General features: G+C 42.6%; 1 protein-coding gene across 1 annotated transcript in view; it reads left to right on the top strand.

Annotated features, from left to right (window-relative positions):
• Positions 1 to 265: 265 nt before the first annotated feature.
• kaznb (kazrin, periplakin interacting protein b) overlaps positions 266 to 19,116 on the top strand; it is a 127,987-nt gene continuing 109,136 nt past the window's right edge. The window contains exons 1-2 of the mRNA XM_030730467.1: positions 266 to 280; positions 16,077 to 16,234. Of these exons, the coding sequence (XP_030586327.1) occupies positions 16,121 to 16,234 (114 nt within the window). The 5' untranslated portion in view covers positions 266 to 280; positions 16,077 to 16,120. The remainder of the gene's footprint in view (positions 281 to 16,076; positions 16,235 to 19,116) is intronic.

Below are 19,116 nucleotides of genomic sequence, written 5' to 3'. Positions count from 1 at the left end.
TGATGGAGCACATGCTGGCTCTGCTCGGCCCGGGCGACGCTTCGTTTCTCTTTACGCATCTGTTCCTGCGCCAGCCCCCTCCTCCCGTGCGCACCGCGCTAGCCATCCAGGCATTCCGGTGTGCATGCACTTTTACCGAGTGCGGCTCTACAAGGGACGGAGACTAGAGAAGCTGGTGCTGTGGCCGCCGTCGCAGAGCGCCGGAGGAAGGAGAGCGTGCTCTGCTTCTATCATCGCCGGACGCGGCGAACGGTACCCCCATTCGCACATATGGAATGAGGTTGGTGACTGTGTGTTTCAAGGGACGTCAGTTTAACTGGGACTTTGTGATAGCGTCTGTGTCAGTACCTATACTCGGCGCTGATTTCTTGTGTGCTTTCAGGTTGTTGGTCGATGTAGCTAATAGGTGCTTGATAGATGCTGTGTCTTTTGATACCTACCCCTGTACACTTGGTAGTCCTGGCCCCCTGCCCCTCGCTAACATGCTTGCCACAGGTGATGAGTACCAGCGTTTGCTTGCCGAGTTTCCCACCCTCACGGTTCCCACCTTCTCTGCAGCCGTAGCTAAACATGGTGTGGAGCATTACATTACCACTGTGGGTCCGCCGGTTTTTGCGCGTGCACGCCGTCTCGATGCCGCGAAGTTAGCGATAGCCAGGGAGGAGTTTGCAAACATGGAGCGCCTTGGTATTGTGCGCCGCTCAAACAGCCCGTGGGCGTCCCCGTTGCACATGGTCCCTAAAGCTGACGGTGGGTGGCGCCCTTGTGGGGATTTTAGGCGCCTTAATAATGCGACGACTAATGACAGGTACCCGGTTCCCCACATTCAAGATTTTTCGGTTCATCTTGCGGGGGCAACTATTTTTTCAAAGGTGGATTTGGTGAGGGGATACCATCAGGTTCCTGTCCATCCGCGTGATGTGCCCAAGACCGCGGTTATCACTCCTTTTGGCCTTTTCGAGTTTTTGCGAATGCCCTTCGGTCTGAAGGGCGCGGCACAGCCGTTTCAGCGCCTCATGGACTCCGTTTTGCGTGGTATGCCATTTTTGTTCGTCTATCTGGATGACATACTGGTTGCCAGCCCTTCCGCCGCGGAGCATTCAGTGCACCTCCGCCAGTTGTTTGAGCGTCTCAGTGAGCACGGTTTGATTGTGAATCCAGCTAAATGCCAGTTCGGTCTGCCGGCCATAGAGTTTTTGGGACACCTCGTTTCGCCCCAAGGGGCGTTTCCCCTGCCCGCTAAGGTGGAGGCGGGTTCTGCTTTTCCGCGCCCTTCCTCAGTGAAGCCCCTGCAGGAGTTTTTGGGGATGGTGAACTTTTATAACCGTTTCATCCCCCGGGCTGCTCACCTCATGCACCCTCTGTACAATGCACTTAAGGGCAAGAAAGGCAACCAAGAGATAGAGTGGACACCTGAGCGGGTGCAGGCATTTGACAGTGCCAAAGCTGCTCTTGCCAACGCTGCCCTGCTGGCCCACCCGTCTCCCGAGGCGCCTGTTGCCCTTACTACCGATGCCTCCGATTTTGCAGTCGGGGCCGTGTGCGAACAATGGGTGGGTGGTGCTTGGCAGCCCCTCGCCTTTTTTAGCAGGAAGCTTCGGGATGCGGAGAGAAAGTACAGTACGTTTGACAGGGAGCTCCTTGCCCTTTTTCTCGCGACGCGTCATTTCCGGTTCCTGCTTGAGGGCCGTGACTTTACCGCTTTTGTAGACCACAAACCTCTCACATTTGCCATGGCAAAGGTTTCAGAACCATGGACTGCACGGCAGCAACGGCAGCTTTCTGCTATTTCAGAGTTTACCACTGACATTCAGCACGTCGCCGGCAAGTGTAATCGGGTGGCTGACTGTCTGTCCAGGGCGCAGGTTAGTTCTGTGTATTTGGGAGTGGACTACTCTGCCATGGCTGCCGACCAACTTACGGATACGGAGATTCAGGCTTTTAAGGCGGCCGAGTCCAGTTTGCGTTTGGAAGATGTCTCATTTCAGGATAGTGGCGTAACCCTACTTTGCGACGTCTCATTGGGCAGGCCTCGCCCCTTGGTTCCTGCTTGCTGGCGTCGGCGGGTTTTTGAGGCAGTTCATTCTCTTTCGCACCCAGGAGTTAAAGCCTCAGTTAAGTTGGTAGGGGCCAAGTTTGTGTGGCCCGGCCTCCGGAAAGAGGTCAGGGCGTGGGCTTCCTCATGTGTTGCTTGTCAGCGCGCCAAAGTGCAACGACACACCAAATCCCCTCTGGAGCACTTTCCCATACCCCAGAGAAGGTTCGAACATGTCCATGTAGACCTGGTAGGTCCATTTCCCCCTTCCCGGGGTTTCACCCATCTCCTGACAATGGTGGACAGGACGACTCGGTGGCCTGAAGCAGTTCCTTTGGCGTCAACCACCTCAGCAGATGTTGCTCGTGCGTTCGTCTCCTCCTGGGTATCTCGGTTTGGCGTACCGCTTGACTTGACATCTGACAGGGGTCCTCAGTTCACGTCTGAGCTGTGGACTGCTGTGGCGGAGAACCTTGGCGTCAGACTCCATCGCACTACCGCGTACCACCCGCAGGCCAATGGCCTTTGCGAGAGGTTCCACCGTACCATGAAGGCTGCCTTACGGGCTGCGCTGGTGGACAGCAGCTGGGTTGACCGCCTTCCTTGGGTCCTGCTGGGCCTGCGTGCGACACCTAAGGAGGACCTGCAGTCTTCTTCAGCCGAGCTGGTCCTGGGCCAGCCTTTGAGGGTTCCAGGGGAATTCCTTCCTGGTGCATCTGCTTCGGGGGCCGACAAAAGGAGCGGGCCGGTTTTCCCGGGGAATGATAGGTTTTTGGCCCCAGTAGCAGCGCATCACTGCCTTCCACAGTCATATGTGCCAAGGGACCTGATGTCTGCCAAGTACATTTTTATCCGCCATGACGCGCACCGTTCTCCACTTCGACCTCCTTATGATGGTCCATTCCGTGTGCTAGAGGTGGGACCTAAGGATTTTTTGGTTGAGCTGGGAGGTCGTCAGGAGCGGGTTTCGGTGGATCGCCTTAAGCCTGCTCACATGTTTCCGGATGGTCCTATTGAGTTGGCCCAACCTCCGCGCCGCGGTCGTCCTCCCGTTTCTATGCCTCACTCGGAGGACCTGCCCCCAGCTGCTGTTTTTTCCCCTGCGAGGGGGCAGTCTCGCCGTAGTCGGGGCTATGCCCCTCCCTCGTTTTCACCACCTGTGGTCGCCAAGCACAGCCGTAGTGGCCGCCTTGTTAAACCCCCTAGGAGATACTCTTGATGTGGTATTTTATTTTTGCTATGTTGAGTTGAAAATGGTTGCTGTTTTTATTATTGTATTGTTTGCCATTCTGTGTGTTCAGGGGGGGCCTGTGTGGTGGCCACATATATGCACATTTCACACCAGAATGCCCCAAGCTCTTATTGCGAAGAGAGAGACCGGAATAGATAGGGAAAAGGCGGGAGAGAGAGGCCTGGGATAAAAGGGCTTGACTCCTCCTTTTGCAGGAGTTATATTTGGAGTTCTAGTTTGTTGTGAGTTTACCTAATAAAGCTGAGACTACATACCTGCTCGTGTCTCCTTCCACCGACTCCTACAAACCTATTTTACCATTGATAAGTCAAAATGTCAAATATTATCTCAGATTTTTAAGTTTAAATTTTATGGCCTGCATAGTGATGTCATTGGTAGGCTTCCTGAGGGTGTGGCCTTGTTCTTGTCCACAGTTCTTCACTGGTGATTTTCTCTGGCCACTGGATATACAGGGTTTTGCACAGGCAGCAGGTGGTGAATGTCTGTAGCTTGCAGATTATTGTTTTTTTCCCCCATTCTCTATGTTTCAGAATTATGGCAGAGTATTGATTTCACATTGGTATTAAATATCCTCAGCTCCGAAAATTCATGAGGATCAGGGAGACAGTTCATGATTCGCCTATTCTGGCCATCATATTTGCATCTGTTCCTCCTTGTGTGTCCACTGTGCTCCCTAAATCGGTAAAGAGGATGTAAAGGCATGTCCTGATGGGGCTGTAGCTGGTGTGCTGCATCCTCATAATCTTAGTCTTGCTCTTGTTGATGTTAAGACCTATTGTAGTTGATGTTGATACCAGAAATGTAGTTTCATTGTGCATCTGAGCTTGAAATTTTAACAATTTAACCCAAGAACACAAACATCGGGGGGATTTTCACCCACGTGATTGTAGCAATAGTAGCTGCTGTTTGAGCTACATGCAGAATTCATACAGTCAAATAAAATGTTGCAGTCAGCTGGTCATTTTTCCTCTCTCAAAAAGTGCTTTTTTGTTTGGGGTGGCTGTAGCTCAGTAGGTAGAGCAGATCACCTACTGATCGGAAGGTCAGCGGTTCGAATCCTGGCTACTCCGGGCTACATGCCAATGTATCCTTGGGCAAGATACTTAACCCCAAGTTGCTCTCCGACCGTTCTGTCGGAGTATGAATGTGAGTGAATGTTAGTTAATTAAAAGCACTTAGCTTCATAAAAATGGAAGTGCTTGTATGAATGGGAGTGCATGGGTGAATGCAAACAGGTTGTATAAGCGCTTTGAGTGCTCATACTGAGTAGAAAAGCGCTATATAAGAACTAGTCCATTGTTTGTTTCTCCTGCAGTTGTCAGTGATGCAGGGAAACTGTGCCTTGACTGGACATGTCCCAGGAATGGGTGGACCGAAGAAAAAGTTCCCAGTTACATTATTTATTTTTAGTAATTTTTTTGTTAAAAATTCTCTAATTATTGTTTTTCTTTTTTGCAAATTTTAGAGCCTTTTTATAGGGTCCCCCCATGATGCTGTTTTCATTTTTATTGTATAGGGTAAAATAAAGAGTACTTCAATTTCCCACGTATTGTTGTACTTTAATATATTTTGATGGGAAGTGTTTTTTTTTCTTCAGTATATCATATTAGGTAAAATATACCTGATGTTAGTGATAGTGTTACAAAACTGCACACTTGTGTTCTAGGGTTGAGTGAACATGGTAAACATTATACCCTAATGAGACTGGGACATGGCAATTTCATGTTACCATGCACACAAAAGCATTTCACAGAAATGGGATTAAGTATCATGAAATGACAGGCTGATTATAAATATATCTATAAATATATATAGATATGCATGAGTGTTTGTCTTATGGAACTGCCACTCATTGTCTTGTGATTAGATCATACCCTATTTTAACTTTGGGCTGCTAATTTTATTCCATGTTTATGCTATTAATGTCAAACAGAAAGGACCTGAGCATGTAACCTGACTGTCCTCATGAGACCTGCGAGTAAACCAAATACAATTCAAGTCTTATTTGATTTAATTCACATATACATACTTGATCACCAGACAGCAGTTGGTTGATTCTTGTGTATGAGCAACAGTAAAACAGGATACAAAAGATAAACAATAGACAAGCTTGATATTCTTTCTGGAGCTTATTAAGTTTACTCATTATCTGCATCCAGATCTGATTGCATTAGATACAGCTCACTATCTAAACAAGCCAAAACATGACTGCTGTGCTGTAGGAACTGTGGAAATGAGAATGAAATGCAGAATTGAGAGACGTGCTGTGGACAGAGACAGCTGGCAGTCTGCCTCGGCTCCTGCCTGCCTGATCCAGTGGTTTTTCCTGTTTCCTTAGAATTTGAGTTCTGTGGGAATGCAACAACAACAACAAATAACAACAACAAAGTTCTGATATTAAAAAACAGAACCCATGTGATTTCCCTGGTCACACTCCAAATCCATGGTCACAATTATGTTTGTCACGTTCACATTTTCACATACTACATTTGCCCATAATGACACTTGCTCTGCAAATTCAGATGATTCTGCTCTACATAAAATGTCACTCACTGGGGGAGGGAGTTGAGAATAACATGCTTTTCAATGTAGACACAGCATTGAAGTATTAAACTTAACACATGGTTCCCAAACTGAAAGATTTCAAAGAGGGAATTTACCCTCCCAGTGTTTCTGTGCATTGTTTCAATGTAAGCAGTTCATCAATTATTTCAAAGGGATTTGGTTTGCCCAAACATTTTTAAAAGCAAGCAATATCAGCACTTGAACCAATGAGCACAGGTCTTCAAGTCATTAGTTTATTAATTTGAATAGTGAAGAAAATCTGTAATGACTGCACAAGTCAAGAGTGATCTCAAGGATGTACAGTGCTGTCAGAAAGTATTTGCACCCTTCCTGATTTCTTATTTTTTTGCACATTTGTCACATTTATAGGTTTCAGATCAAAAAAGAAAAAAAAAAATTAGGTAAAGATGTTCTGAGTAAATACAAAACATGTTTTTTAAATTCTAGTTTCATTTATTAAAGCAAAAAGCTATTCAAACCTACCTGGCCCATGTGAAAGAGTCATCCACAAATGCAGTGATGAACCTTCCCAGGAGCGGCCTGCCTAACAAAATTACTCCAAGAGCGCATCGACGACTCACCCAGGAGGTCACAAAAGAACCCAGAACAACATCTAAAGAACTGCAGGCCTCACCTACCCCAGTTAAAGTCAGAGTTCATGATTCAACAGTAAGAAAGAGACTAGGCAAAAATGGCATCCATGAGAGAGTTCCAAGTAGAAAACCACTGCTGACCAAAAAGAACACAAAGGCTCATCTCACATTTGACAAAAAACATCTTGATGATACCCAAGACTTTTGGGAAAAAAATTCTGTGGACCATTGAGACAAAAGTGAAACTTTTTGGAACATTTCAGTCAGTCACGGTGTGTGGACGCAGGCCATGTAACGTGTGAAGGAGGAGAGGTCCCAAAAGCAGGACGCAGGAGCAGACAGTTTTTTAAAAAAAAAAAAAAAACAAACCAAAAATGAGCCTTTATTATGGCAGCAGGACACAGAGGACAAAACCAAGGCCAAAAAAATTAAACAAAAGGAAACCTATACTGAAGAAACAACTAAGGAATACTGGAGAGCCAGAGAGCACAGGGAAAACACAGCCATAAGACTCTGACAACTGACAAGGGGAAAACTGAGACATAAATACACAGAGGGGTGAGTGGAAACAGCTGGGGCAAACAGGTGAACAGAATGACACTAACAAGACTCAGGGAAGTAAAGCAAATGACAAAGCACAAGGGACAAGGGATGTCAAAATAAAACAGGAAGTGAGAAGACTGATACAAACACAAACTTGACACCACATAAAGAGGACATAGACAAGACAACACCAGGACTGTGAAAAATAAACCAAACAAACTCCACACAGAGGGGAAACACTTCAGGACGGAACACAGGGAGAACTGAGGTGTAAAGCAATGGAACTAACCAGGAAGACATAAGGGGAACACGTGAAACAATATAACAAAACAGTAACAATAAAGGTAACATAACTACAAAAGACCATAAACTAAGAAACAAGGGGTCGCAGGCCCAGGACCATGACAGAGACCCGTTAAACTAACAGCGTTTCAGAAGATCAGACCAACAGTCAAACATGGTGCTGGTAGTATAGTCTGGGTCTGCTTTGCTGTTTCAGTACCTGGATACGTGCTGTAGTTGATGAAATAATGTATTCTGCTCTCTAACAAAAAATCCTGAAGGAGAATGTCCAGTCATCAATTGGTGCTCTGAAGCTCAGGCACACTCAGATTATGCAGCAGGACAATGATCCGAAACACACCAGCAAGTCCACTTCTGAATGGCTCAAAAAACCAAAATGAATGTTTTAGAGTGGCCTCGTCAAAGTCCGGACAAATCAGATTGAGATGTTTTGGCATGACCTTAAACAGGCACTTAAAGCTGGAAAACCCTCCAATGTTGCTGAATTAAAACAATTCTGCAAAGAAAAGTGGGCCAAAATTCCTCCACAGTGATGTGAAAGACTCATTGCAGTTATCACAAACACTTGATTGCAGTTCTTGCTGGCAAGGATGGCACAACCAATTATTAGGTTTAGGGGGCAATTGCTTTTTCACACAGGGCCAGGTAGGTTTGGATAGCTTTTTCCCTTAATGAATGAAATCATCATTTGTAAACTGCATTTAATCAGGTTATCTTTGTCTAATATTAAAACGTGTGACAAATGTGCCAAAAAATAAGAAATCAGGGTGGGGGCAAATGCTTTTTTCACAGCACTGTAGATGTACACATTTCTCTGTCAACAATTAAATGATGATTTCATTTTAAATCAAGGTGTTAAACACTGATATACTAAACTACAATGAATTAAAAAAAAAGCAAAGTGTACAGAAGAGAAAGGGTCTGCTCATGATAAACGCATCAAAATTCACTGGATAAAATTTAGCAGAAAAATGATCCTTAACATAAGGGCAAAGCAGCCAAAGAGCTTTTCAGGCTAAAGAGATGGCATATCTGACTGGCTGAGTCAATCATTTCATCTCAGTCCAACTAAGCTGCATCCTACTTACTGAAAAACAGAGCAAAGGCAGTGAGAGATACCATGACATCAAAGAGCTGAATTGTCTGTGGGTGACCAGATTTTCTGCAAAATATTAGATAATATGCTTTTATTTGAATTTATGTGTATCCAGTGACTAATTACTTTCAAACCCAGAGGTTTGAGTAGCATGTGTTGAAAGGACTTTATCTCCCACACAGTTGCATACTGATGTAAACTCACTCAAGTTAATGTTCAGACTTGGGACTTAAAATTATATGGTTACTATTCCATTTAGCCCATATGAACAGCTGGTGTGTTGGTCCAATCCAGTTATCATAAAGATAAGCAGGTACTCTGTTGAGGAGAGATGATTTGACAGTTTACATGGTGCATTTAGTGCCTATTACTCATATTAAAAGGCTGATCTCAGACAGTATCCAGCTGCTGGCTGTGAGCACAGCTGCAGCTGCTCCTCCTGCAGTGACGAGAGGAACTGTGGATGAATGAATATATTGTGCCCGTTGGTGCTATGCAGGTGTAAATTTCAGGGGGGAATGCATGGGTCCCTTCTCAAAGCTCTTTACGTGAGTAGAAATCCTATTAATGTGTGTGTGTGTGTGTGTGTGTGGGGGGGGGGGGGGGGGGGGGGGTATGAATTTAAATAAATGAAATAATCATTGAGATGAACTAGTGACACATGGACATTTAAGCAGGTTAGTCCCCCAAACAAAAGACACAAAAGCAGTCTGATACCAGGCATTACTGTCATCTCACACCAAGAGGATAAAGAGTAATTCATGTCAGGATATGTGTGTTGACTCAGGGATAATTTTAAATGACTTGTAATCAATTCAGAATGCCTGAGAGTCTCACTGCATTGTATTTCAATTGAGGTTTTTCTGTTGCCTAGTAGCTTATATTTGTGTTTTCCTGTACAAAAATGAAGACCATAGGCCAATGCAGAAAAAGGAAAAGGGTCATAAAAATTCACCAGAATGCAGCAAATGACTCAAAATTATAGGGACCCCCAGACCTCTCACTTCACCTGCTCTCCCCCCGAAGCTTAAACAAAGCCTACACCCATGGTTCTATGGAGAAGTCTAGCCGTAGCCCACCTACTGTTTGATCCTTGGATGCGTCTCTCAAAGATGTGCCACCAACGTACAGTAGATTCAGTAGGTCAGCCAGCTCAGTCATGAAGGCATACACTAACCACTGTATACTGTTAGTGTTAAATCCATTAAAAAGAAACCTGTCACAACCACGATCCTCGCATCTAAAATCATTACAGCTTTGCAGTCAATCACAGAGTGATATAGTGTGTCTTGGGAGTGGTCATAGAGAAAAATGGTAAACCAGCTCCTATTGTTTCTTTCCAAACGCAATGGGACAGAACAAAGGTTGTCCAAAATTTTTTAAAAGACTACATCACCTGCTCAAAAAATGCTGTCCCCATCAATCTACACATCCTTATCCTTATCTTTGTCTTTGGAGTATTCCTTTGGGGAAAACGTGTCCAGTTTCTCTGGGGTATTACATTGCACAGTCAGCAGGGAAACTGGATAGTGGTGCAGCACAATGAGGGAAACAAGGAAATCACAGGCCTCTTCCAGATACAGATGGGTTTAGTTATTTGTATGCAAAGCAAACTTTTGTGCCCTACAATTGATCTGTCCAAATTAACAGTTAACGTCACAGTAACATTCTTTTTTTTTTATTTCTTTTTTAAATTGCTAGCCCCAATCCTGACTTTGGGAGATACTGATATTCCCCTGGTTTATGCTCAATACGGGCTTTTGTCCCTCAGCAAGATTGGGTTGTGTATTTATCTGGCATTAGTGTAATTGAATTGCAGCTGAGCGCTCTCGCTTGGGATTGACTTGGATTCTTACAGACTTCCTTTCATCTGATTCTGGGCCTTTTGGGATTGAAATGTGACATTTTTTGGAGCTTCTTCAAATTGTGTTGGCAGAGGCTGCCTTGCTGGTAACCAGTGGTCTCCAAAGCAAGCAGAAGCAAAAGGGTTGTTTTCATATTTTTGTCATCACTTTTCCTGGTGGGACAGTTGACTGAACTCATTTGAATATATTTTACTGTAGAAATATGCATTATAAAACCTCCCTTCTTCATATTTTCTGATTTCACAAACTAACTTACAGAGAAACAGGATTGGGTATTTTTCCCCAGAGTAGGGACAGCATTTTCTGAGTGAGTGTTTCTTTTTTTTTCATATGCATATTATATTCTCCTTTCACAAAGACTGTAGCGGCTGACAAAACACCAACATGCCTCATTAGAGTTCATTGTTGATGTTGTTTTGCTCCCGTGGGTGGCTACAAAGATTGTAATGAGCTGTCCACATCTCACAGTCACCAGCAGTGCTGGGCCACCTGCATGTAGGAGTGTGTGTTGCACAATATACAATATCCCTTTGATTTAAATGATTGCATCTGAATATTTTTCAATCAAAAATAAATAACCCAATCATGCAAATTCACTGTATTTTCAAAAAGATTTCATAAAGGTTTTTAACCGTGAACTACGCTGGGGAAGAAATGAAAGATTGTGTTTCACAAACGAACTGTGTACACTGAGTCTTTTTTATTTATAGTGTCTTAACATATTTACATATCATGCGGAGACAAGCAAAATGCTGATGTGGACCTTTGTGATATGGCTCATTACATCTGCAGACCCCATCACTGGGTGGAGTGGGAGAAAGGCATGTGTAGTCAGTCTCTGCACTCGGATTTTGCTCACCCTGTAGGCGAATTGTTAATCCCATGACACGCTTTGAATGACAGCCCATCATCTGCGTACCAAAGCAGAGAAGACGTTTAGAAAGAAATACAGAAATCTGAAAAAAAAAGAGAAATGAGTAAGAAATAAAAAATTAGAAGTAGCAGAAAAAGTGGGATAATTAAATAATTATCCCACTGTTAATGCCTAATATTTTTAATATTACAACCCCCAATTCCAAAGAAGTTGGGACACTGTTTAAAATGTAATTATAAGCAGAATTCAATGATTTGCAAATCTTATAAACCCACATTTTATTCCCAACAGAACACAGGAAACATATCAAATGTTTAAACTGAGACAATTTACTATTTTGTGAAAAATATTTTGAATAACATTTTGAATTTGATAGCAGTAACAAGTCTCAGAAAAGTTGGAAAGGAGGCAACAAAAAGCTGGAAAAGCAAGTGGTACAAAAAAGAAATGACAGGAGGAATATTTTGCAACTAATTAGGTTCACTGGCAACAGGTCAGTAACATGACTGGGTAAAAATAAAAAATGTCTTAGAGCGGCCAAGCTTCTCAGAAGTAAAAATAGGCAGAGGTTCACCAATCTGCAAAAAACTACATCTACAAATTGTGAATCAATTTCAGAATAATGTTCCTCAATATAATGTGAATATCTCATCATCTACATTACATAATATCATCAAAAGATTCAGAGCATCTGGTGAAATCTCAGTTTTTCAAGGGACAAGGCCAAAAAACAATATTGGATGCTTGTGATCTTCAGGACTTCAGGCAGCACTGCATTAAAAACAGGCACGATTCTGTCATGGAAATCACTGCATGGACTAAGGAGCACTTCCAGAAATCATTGTCCGTGAACACAGTTTGCTGTGCCGTCCAGAAATGCAGGTTAAAGCTCTGTGATGCAAAGAAGAAACCATATCTGAACATCATCCAGAGACACTGCTGTCTTTCCTGAGCCAAAGCTCCTTTAAAACGGTCTGAGGCAAAATGGAAAACTGTCTGTGGTCTGATGAATCAAAATTTGAACTTCTTTCTGGAAAATATGGACACCAAGTCCTCTGGTCTAAAGAGGAGAGGGACCATCCAGCTTTTTATCAGCACTCAGTCCAAAAGCCCCTTTGGTTTAGGGGGTGCGTTAGTACTGTTGGAATTGGCAGCTTGCACATCTGGAAAGGCACCATCAGTACTGAAAGACATACTGTACAGATTTTAGAGCAACATATGCTCCCATGCAGGTTATGTCTTTTTCAGGCATGGCCTTGAATATTTCAGCAAGATGATGTTCAAAACACATAATTTATTACAACAGCATTTGACTGATCGTGAAACAAGAAATATGACAAGAAAAAAAAAAGGCTCGGAAAGTTTAAGCAGCTAGAATCCTATATCAGACAAAAAGTCCAGCAGCTGGTCTCCTCAGTTCCCAGATCTTTACAGACTGTTGTTAAAAGAACACGGGATGCTACACAGTAGTGTGACCCTTTTTCTCAAAATGCAAAATGGTCTTATTTCTTTCTCTTAAAATGCTTCATTTTCTCAGTTTAAACATTTGATATGTTTAATTTGATACGTTCTAATGTGATAAAAACGTGTTTATGAGATTATTGCGTTCTGTTTTTATTTATGTTTTATAGTGTCCCAAGTTTTATGGAATTGGGATTGCAAATTTGGTTGATTTTTCTGTAGGGACAGCTTAAAGTGCTTTACAAGGACAAAGATAAATGATTTAAATCCAGACTGTAAATGGAAATGGCCATATATCAATAAAGTATGATTTTTTTCCCCCCACATTAATATTCCTCTGCAGACATATTCTTTGCATTATTTAAATAATCAAGTTCACAAACGCTTGGCTTCACCAGACCACACTGAATACTTACACTTGCTATTGAATCTAATCAGCAATGTGAAAACAGAGCTTGGCATAGACTCACTTACATATTCTTGGCAGAGGACTCGGGTGCGCTCTTGTGTATTTGCTGCTGCCTTGTCTGGTTTGCTTCAATAAGAATATTAAAGGTGGAAGTGTTAGAGACTTGCAGAGGTACATCTCAGAGCTGAAACACTGTCAAAAGCATTGATCAAGGATGTCAGCAGCCTGGAGATGAGATTCAGTCATTTGTAATTTCACAAGGGAGAGGCAATCAGTTATTACAAATGGCTGAACAAATTTAAAATTCAATATTGTGTGTTTTTTTTTTCTTTCTATCATTTCTCTCTGCTTCTTTATGCCTTTGGCCAAAACCTGCGGCATTTTGAATGAGATGTGTTGTGTTGGCATATTCAGGCTCATCAAAGTAGCGTAGAAAATCACCTGTCTTCCCCATCATATATCACGGTGTGTGCTAGAATGTGCTGAATGAAAATTGAAAGTAGAGAGGGGAAGAGGGTGTGTCCACATCCCATTTTGACAGCATGTCATTTTCAGCAGCAGCATGCCATTACCCAGCGTGTTTGGCCGTCTTTGGGGCAGTGAGGTACACCTTGTAAATGTTGAATGTGAAATTAGAAGCCAGTCATCAGCCTCTGCCATAAACATTTTATTTCTCCCCTACACCCACCCATCCTCCTCTCATTTGATGTATGTCGCAGTGCCTGCAGGGCTGCCGCGTGCTCGTAAACATGCCTTTCTTTGCTATGCTTCCACAGTTCAAGAGAAGGCTTGAAGGTGTGGCCATAAATCTTTGATCGTTCTGTTGAAAAGTCGACCTTGACTGTGTGAGTCACACAGTCGCCTCAGTCGCTTTTGTCACTCTTACCCAAATTGACCTCTTAGCCTGCTCAGTGGTGTGTGCATGAGAGAGAACGTGATGCTCGACTCAGAGCTAGAGGCCCGACAGTCTCACATTTCTACGCAGTGTGTAAAAACTCATTAGTTGATTATTCTGTTGGTTCACTGACAGAAAATTAGAATTAGGCCTGAAAGTAGTGATTATTTTAATTATCATGCAATCAAGTGATTAATTTTCTTGTTGATAAAATGTCAAAAGATGTAAATCAGAATTTCTTGCAGCTCAAGTTGTTTCAATTCCTTTTTTTTTTTTTTTTGTCAGTCATAGTCAAATACCAGCATTGAACTGATTCACTTTAATGGAAGAGTAAGAAAACCATGTAGCCATAAGGTTCTAATCTAAGGAGCAGGAATGAATGATGTACATATTCATTAAACTGAATAAAAATCCTTTGACCTTTATTTGTAAAGAGATGTGATGAAAAGCAAATAATTTCAGCTCTACAGCATTTATGGTTACCAGGTATTCAAGGAAAACAAGTAAAATGTTGGTTTTAGTTCATCAAACATGAGGATTTTTCTTTCCCCCCATAATTCTAAATTTAAAGTTGATCAGATGAATAATTATAATTATGAATTAATATTCCTCTTACTTTTACCCGGCCAGTAGACGAGTTTTAAGACTGACACCAGTACCGATATTTGATGATTTAAAAATCTGATATATCGGCCATATTTTTTTCTTTCAGACACACAAAATATAAACAGATTTCCCAAACATTTGTTATATGCAGTTATTTATGAGTCCTGACTAAGAAAACATGATAATGCAGTTTAAATTTTAATCTTACAAAAAATCATGGATTACTCTTTTAAGCTCTATTCATGGCTCTGCTCAGATCAGCTGGTTGTTGTTGTAAACAAGGGGAGTTGCAGGGTGCTGTCACCCTATCCCTACTATCCTCCTCAGTCACACCAACCCTCTGTATGTCCTTCTTCAATACATCCATGAATCTTCTTTGTGGTATTCCTCTTTTTCTCCTGACTGACAGCTCCCTATTCAACACTTTGTCCAGGATATCCACTATCCCTCCTCTGTACATGCCAGAGCCTTGCTCCTCTAACTTTGTCTGCAAACCCCTCAACCTTAGCTGTCCCTCTGATATACTCATGTCTAATTTTGTCCATCCTGGTCACTCCAAGTGAAAATCTTAAGCTCTGCCACCTCCAGTTTGGCCTCCTGTCTTTTTGTCAGTGCCACCATCTTCAAACTATTCATCTTAGCAGGGCTCACTACCATCTCATAAATCTTCCCTTTCACTCTTGCGGCTATTCTTCTGTCACACATCACCCCTGACACTCATCTCCACCTGCTCCACTTTTTAAATTTTTATCTATCTGCCCTTATAAATGCAGAAACAGATATACTGGCAAATAGCTACAGTAATATCAGCTGATATTTTGGTAGTATTACTGATTGTATTACCATTCCTTCACTAAACATAGAAAACTTTGCCCAGAAAAACAAGCTGTAAGAGAGTCTAACTTTCCAAAAACTTATTTTATTAAACATGCCAATATAAGAATGCTAATATTAGTTTAAGCTGAACTTTGCCTGTGTGCCTGAAACTGTAGAACATACAACCAACTGATACATCAATAACTGTTTTTACAATGTGAGTAATAAGACTTTTACAGTAATGGTTCCCCTTTCCTTTCTGGTGTGTTCCTCTGACAAAGTAATCTTCTACCACTCAGCTGCCCTCAAATTTATATGGGTGTTTCAATGAAACTTCATTATTCATCAGACTTTTCTTTATTACTACCCAAGAGGTCTGACCAAAGAGCTGTGTGAAACAGTCACTGTGCTGACATTGTTTCTAATTGACAAAACCATGGTGAATGGATTATATAATTGGCTCTATGTGAGTTTCTGTGTTTTGGTAATGGATTTAGCCTAATGATGCCCCTTTTGTCCAAAAGAGGGATTATTCTGAAGAAGAGAACAGTGGAGCTGTAGCCATAGATGAAGGAAGTGTCTCAGATCACACAAGTCTGAAAATCCTACTAGAGAGAGAGAGAGAGAGAGAGAGCGTGGAAACAAGCCTGTCAAGACACTCAGGAGCTTCTTGACCCACGAGAATAGAAGAAAAAAAATGCAGTTTGTAGTGTTTTCATGTGGTTTAATTATTATTATTATTTTTTTTAAACTTCTTTTGCAGCTGTCCAGTCTCTGAACAGCCTGAATGACCAGATTGCTCAGTTCATGGTCACTCGACCTTGTAGCCTGACTGACGAGGACGAGGCCTTCATGCCGGGAGAGAGGGATACCCTGAGAAAGTCCATGACTCTAATGAGACACCTGCTCATGGATGCTCAGGTATGACCTCTTTCTTTTCATAAGGTCAAACACATCATTTAGTAGATGCCTGTCCCATCAAAATCCTGAAAAAAAGAAACTACAATTACACTGGTCAACAAAAAAACTTTTTGTCTGCTACCTGAGGAAAAAAACAAGTGATTTTTACTAATTTGGGTATGCTGATTCCAAAAATGCAAATAGAATTTCTCTAGCACGTCAGGATCTTGAGTTACATAACTATGCCAATAAATGCCAATCACCAAACTCGGTGTCAATGATTTTATTAGAAAAGTACATCATGAACATACGACCAGTGAAAAAATCTTTGTCTCTAATAAGCTCATGGACTTGGGGTCCATCAAAGATAAGATAAGATAAGATAAGATAAAACTTTAATAATCCCACGACGGGGAAATTTGTGCATTACAGCAGCTCAATACAGAGAAAAAAAATGAAAAGGATGAGTAAGAACAAATAACTAAACTAAAAACTAAAATTCAATAGAATAAAATAAAATAGCAAAAAACTATACACATATACATAAGCACTATATACATAAATATATATATCAGTGTCAATACCCACATTTACATATACACACATATACACACACGTCAAAACACTATATAAAGATATCAAAATATTATATACATTTGTAGCCGGTAAGGTACACAGCATACACGGTATGCATTATATGGGTGAGTGTAATAAATAAAATGTATCTGACTGTATGGATAAAGTGATGGCAGTGGAGGTAAAGTGTCCAAGTGACTCAAGACATTATGATTATACAGTCTAACTACTGTTGGGATGAATGACCTGCGAAAGCGCTCCTTCCTGCAGCGAGGATGTTTCAGTCTCTGACTGAAGGAGCTGCTCAGCTCACCCACGGTCTCATGAAGAGGGTGATGGGGGTTGTCCATGATGGATGTCAGCTTTGCTAACATCCTCCTCTCACCCACCACCATCACAGACTCTAGAGGACATCCCAACACAGAGCTAGACCTCCGCACCAGTTTGTCGATCCTGCTCCTGTCCCTTTCGGTGCATCCACCCCCCCAGCAGGCCACTGCGTAGAAAAAGGCAGATGCTACCACTGAGTCATAAAAAGTCTTTAACAGAGTCCTGCAGACACCAAAGGACCTCAGTCTTCTCAGCAGGTGTAGTCGACTCTGGCCCTTCTTATACAGGACGTCTGTGTTTGTACTCCAGTCCAGCTTGTTATTGAGATGAACACCCAGGTACTTGTAGGAGACCACTGTCTCAATGTCCTTTCCCTGGATGTTCACCAGTGCTGTAGGGGGTGGCTTCCTCCTGAAGTCTATGATCATCTCCTTCGTCTTGCTGGCGTTGATTTGGAGTGCGTTGTTCTCACACCAGCCGACAAAGTCACTGATGACCCCCCTGTATTCCTGGTCGTTCCCATCTGATACGCATCCGATGATGGCCGTATCATCTGAGAACTTCTGTAGGTGGCAATGGTCTGAATTGTACCTGAAATCTGAGGTGTACAGACTGAACAGGAAGGGGGAGAGGACAGTGCCCTGTGGCGCCCCCGTGCTGCAGACTACTACATCAGACTACTCACAGTGTTCCCTGCCTGCTCTAGGTGAGAGAGGGATCTGTGCAGCAGGTAGATGACGGCATCGTCCACCCCGATGCCAGGCTGGTAGGCGAACTGCAGGGGGTCCAGCGCTGAGCTCACCAGTGGGCGGAGGTGGTGCAGGATGAGCCTCTCCATGGTCTTCATCAGGTGAGAAGTCAAGGCCACAGGTCTGTAGTGGTTGGACTCCCTGGGATGTGCGATCTTTGGCACTGGAACGATGCAGGAAGTCTTCCACAGTTCAGGAACCCTCTCCAGATTCAGGCTCAGGTTGAAGATGTGCAGGACCACCTGACAGAGCTGGTCTGCACAATCCCTGAGCAGTCTGGAGCTGATTCCATCTGGACCCGCTGCCTTCCTGATCTTCGTCTTCCTGATCTTCCCAGCTTTAAGCTTGGCATCACTTTGGACTGCCCCAGAAACACTATTCCAGCACTTGATGTAGCACTAAAGGATTGAAGATATTTCCTTGGCATAGTCTAAACACCACCGCTTACCTGAGTATAGTCACTGAGCATGTCCATCCCTTTATGACCACAGCATAACCATCTTCTGATGGCTACATCCAGCAGAATAACATGCCATGGCACAAACCTCAAATTATCTCAAGCCAGTAGAACACCTCTGGGATGTGATGGAATGAGTGATTCACATCATGGATGTGGAGCTGACCAATGTGCAGCAACTGTGTGATGCTTTCATGATCTCTGAGGAATGTTTCCAGCACCTTGTTGAATCTGTGCGACAAAGAAATATGGAGGTTTTGAAGGCAAAACGAGGTCCAACCCAGTACTAGCAAGGTGTAGCATATCAAAGTGGCTGGTGAGTTCTCAGAACCATTAAAATCCGTAAATCACTGGCAAAAGAATTTCCCATATAATAATGGAAAACTGAGAATATTCTAGGAAAATGCATGCAAATTAAGCAGCCATTCACATTTTTATTATGCGTGCACCAGAAGGATTTCAGGGTGTTGTTGAGCTGTCACCCTGAAAATTAACTAGTAAAATATCATAGCTGGGCCAGTACAAAAGAAAATGGAATACTTGTTCTATGTGTATAAAAAAAACTTGCCATCAGACACTAAACTACACCTGAATAATCCTCAGCTTTTCAAGCTGCTGACCTCGGTCCTTACAGTCAACAGGACGTGCTTGAAGTTCTGATATCAGCAATAATCTTTGAAGGTCCTTGTAGTGCTTCTACTGTATACACTGTATATATATATATATATATATATATATATATATATATATATATATATATATATATATATATATATATATATATATTAGGG

Source organism: Archocentrus centrarchus, chromosome 5, assembly GCF_007364275.1.
Source record: "Archocentrus centrarchus isolate MPI-CPG fArcCen1 chromosome 5, fArcCen1, whole genome shotgun sequence".
NCBI classification, from domain to species: Eukaryota; Metazoa; Chordata; class Actinopteri; order Cichliformes; family Cichlidae; genus Archocentrus; species Archocentrus centrarchus.
The sequence above is the reverse complement of the archived record's forward strand: the minus strand, read 5'-3'. Positions and strand labels throughout refer to the sequence as shown.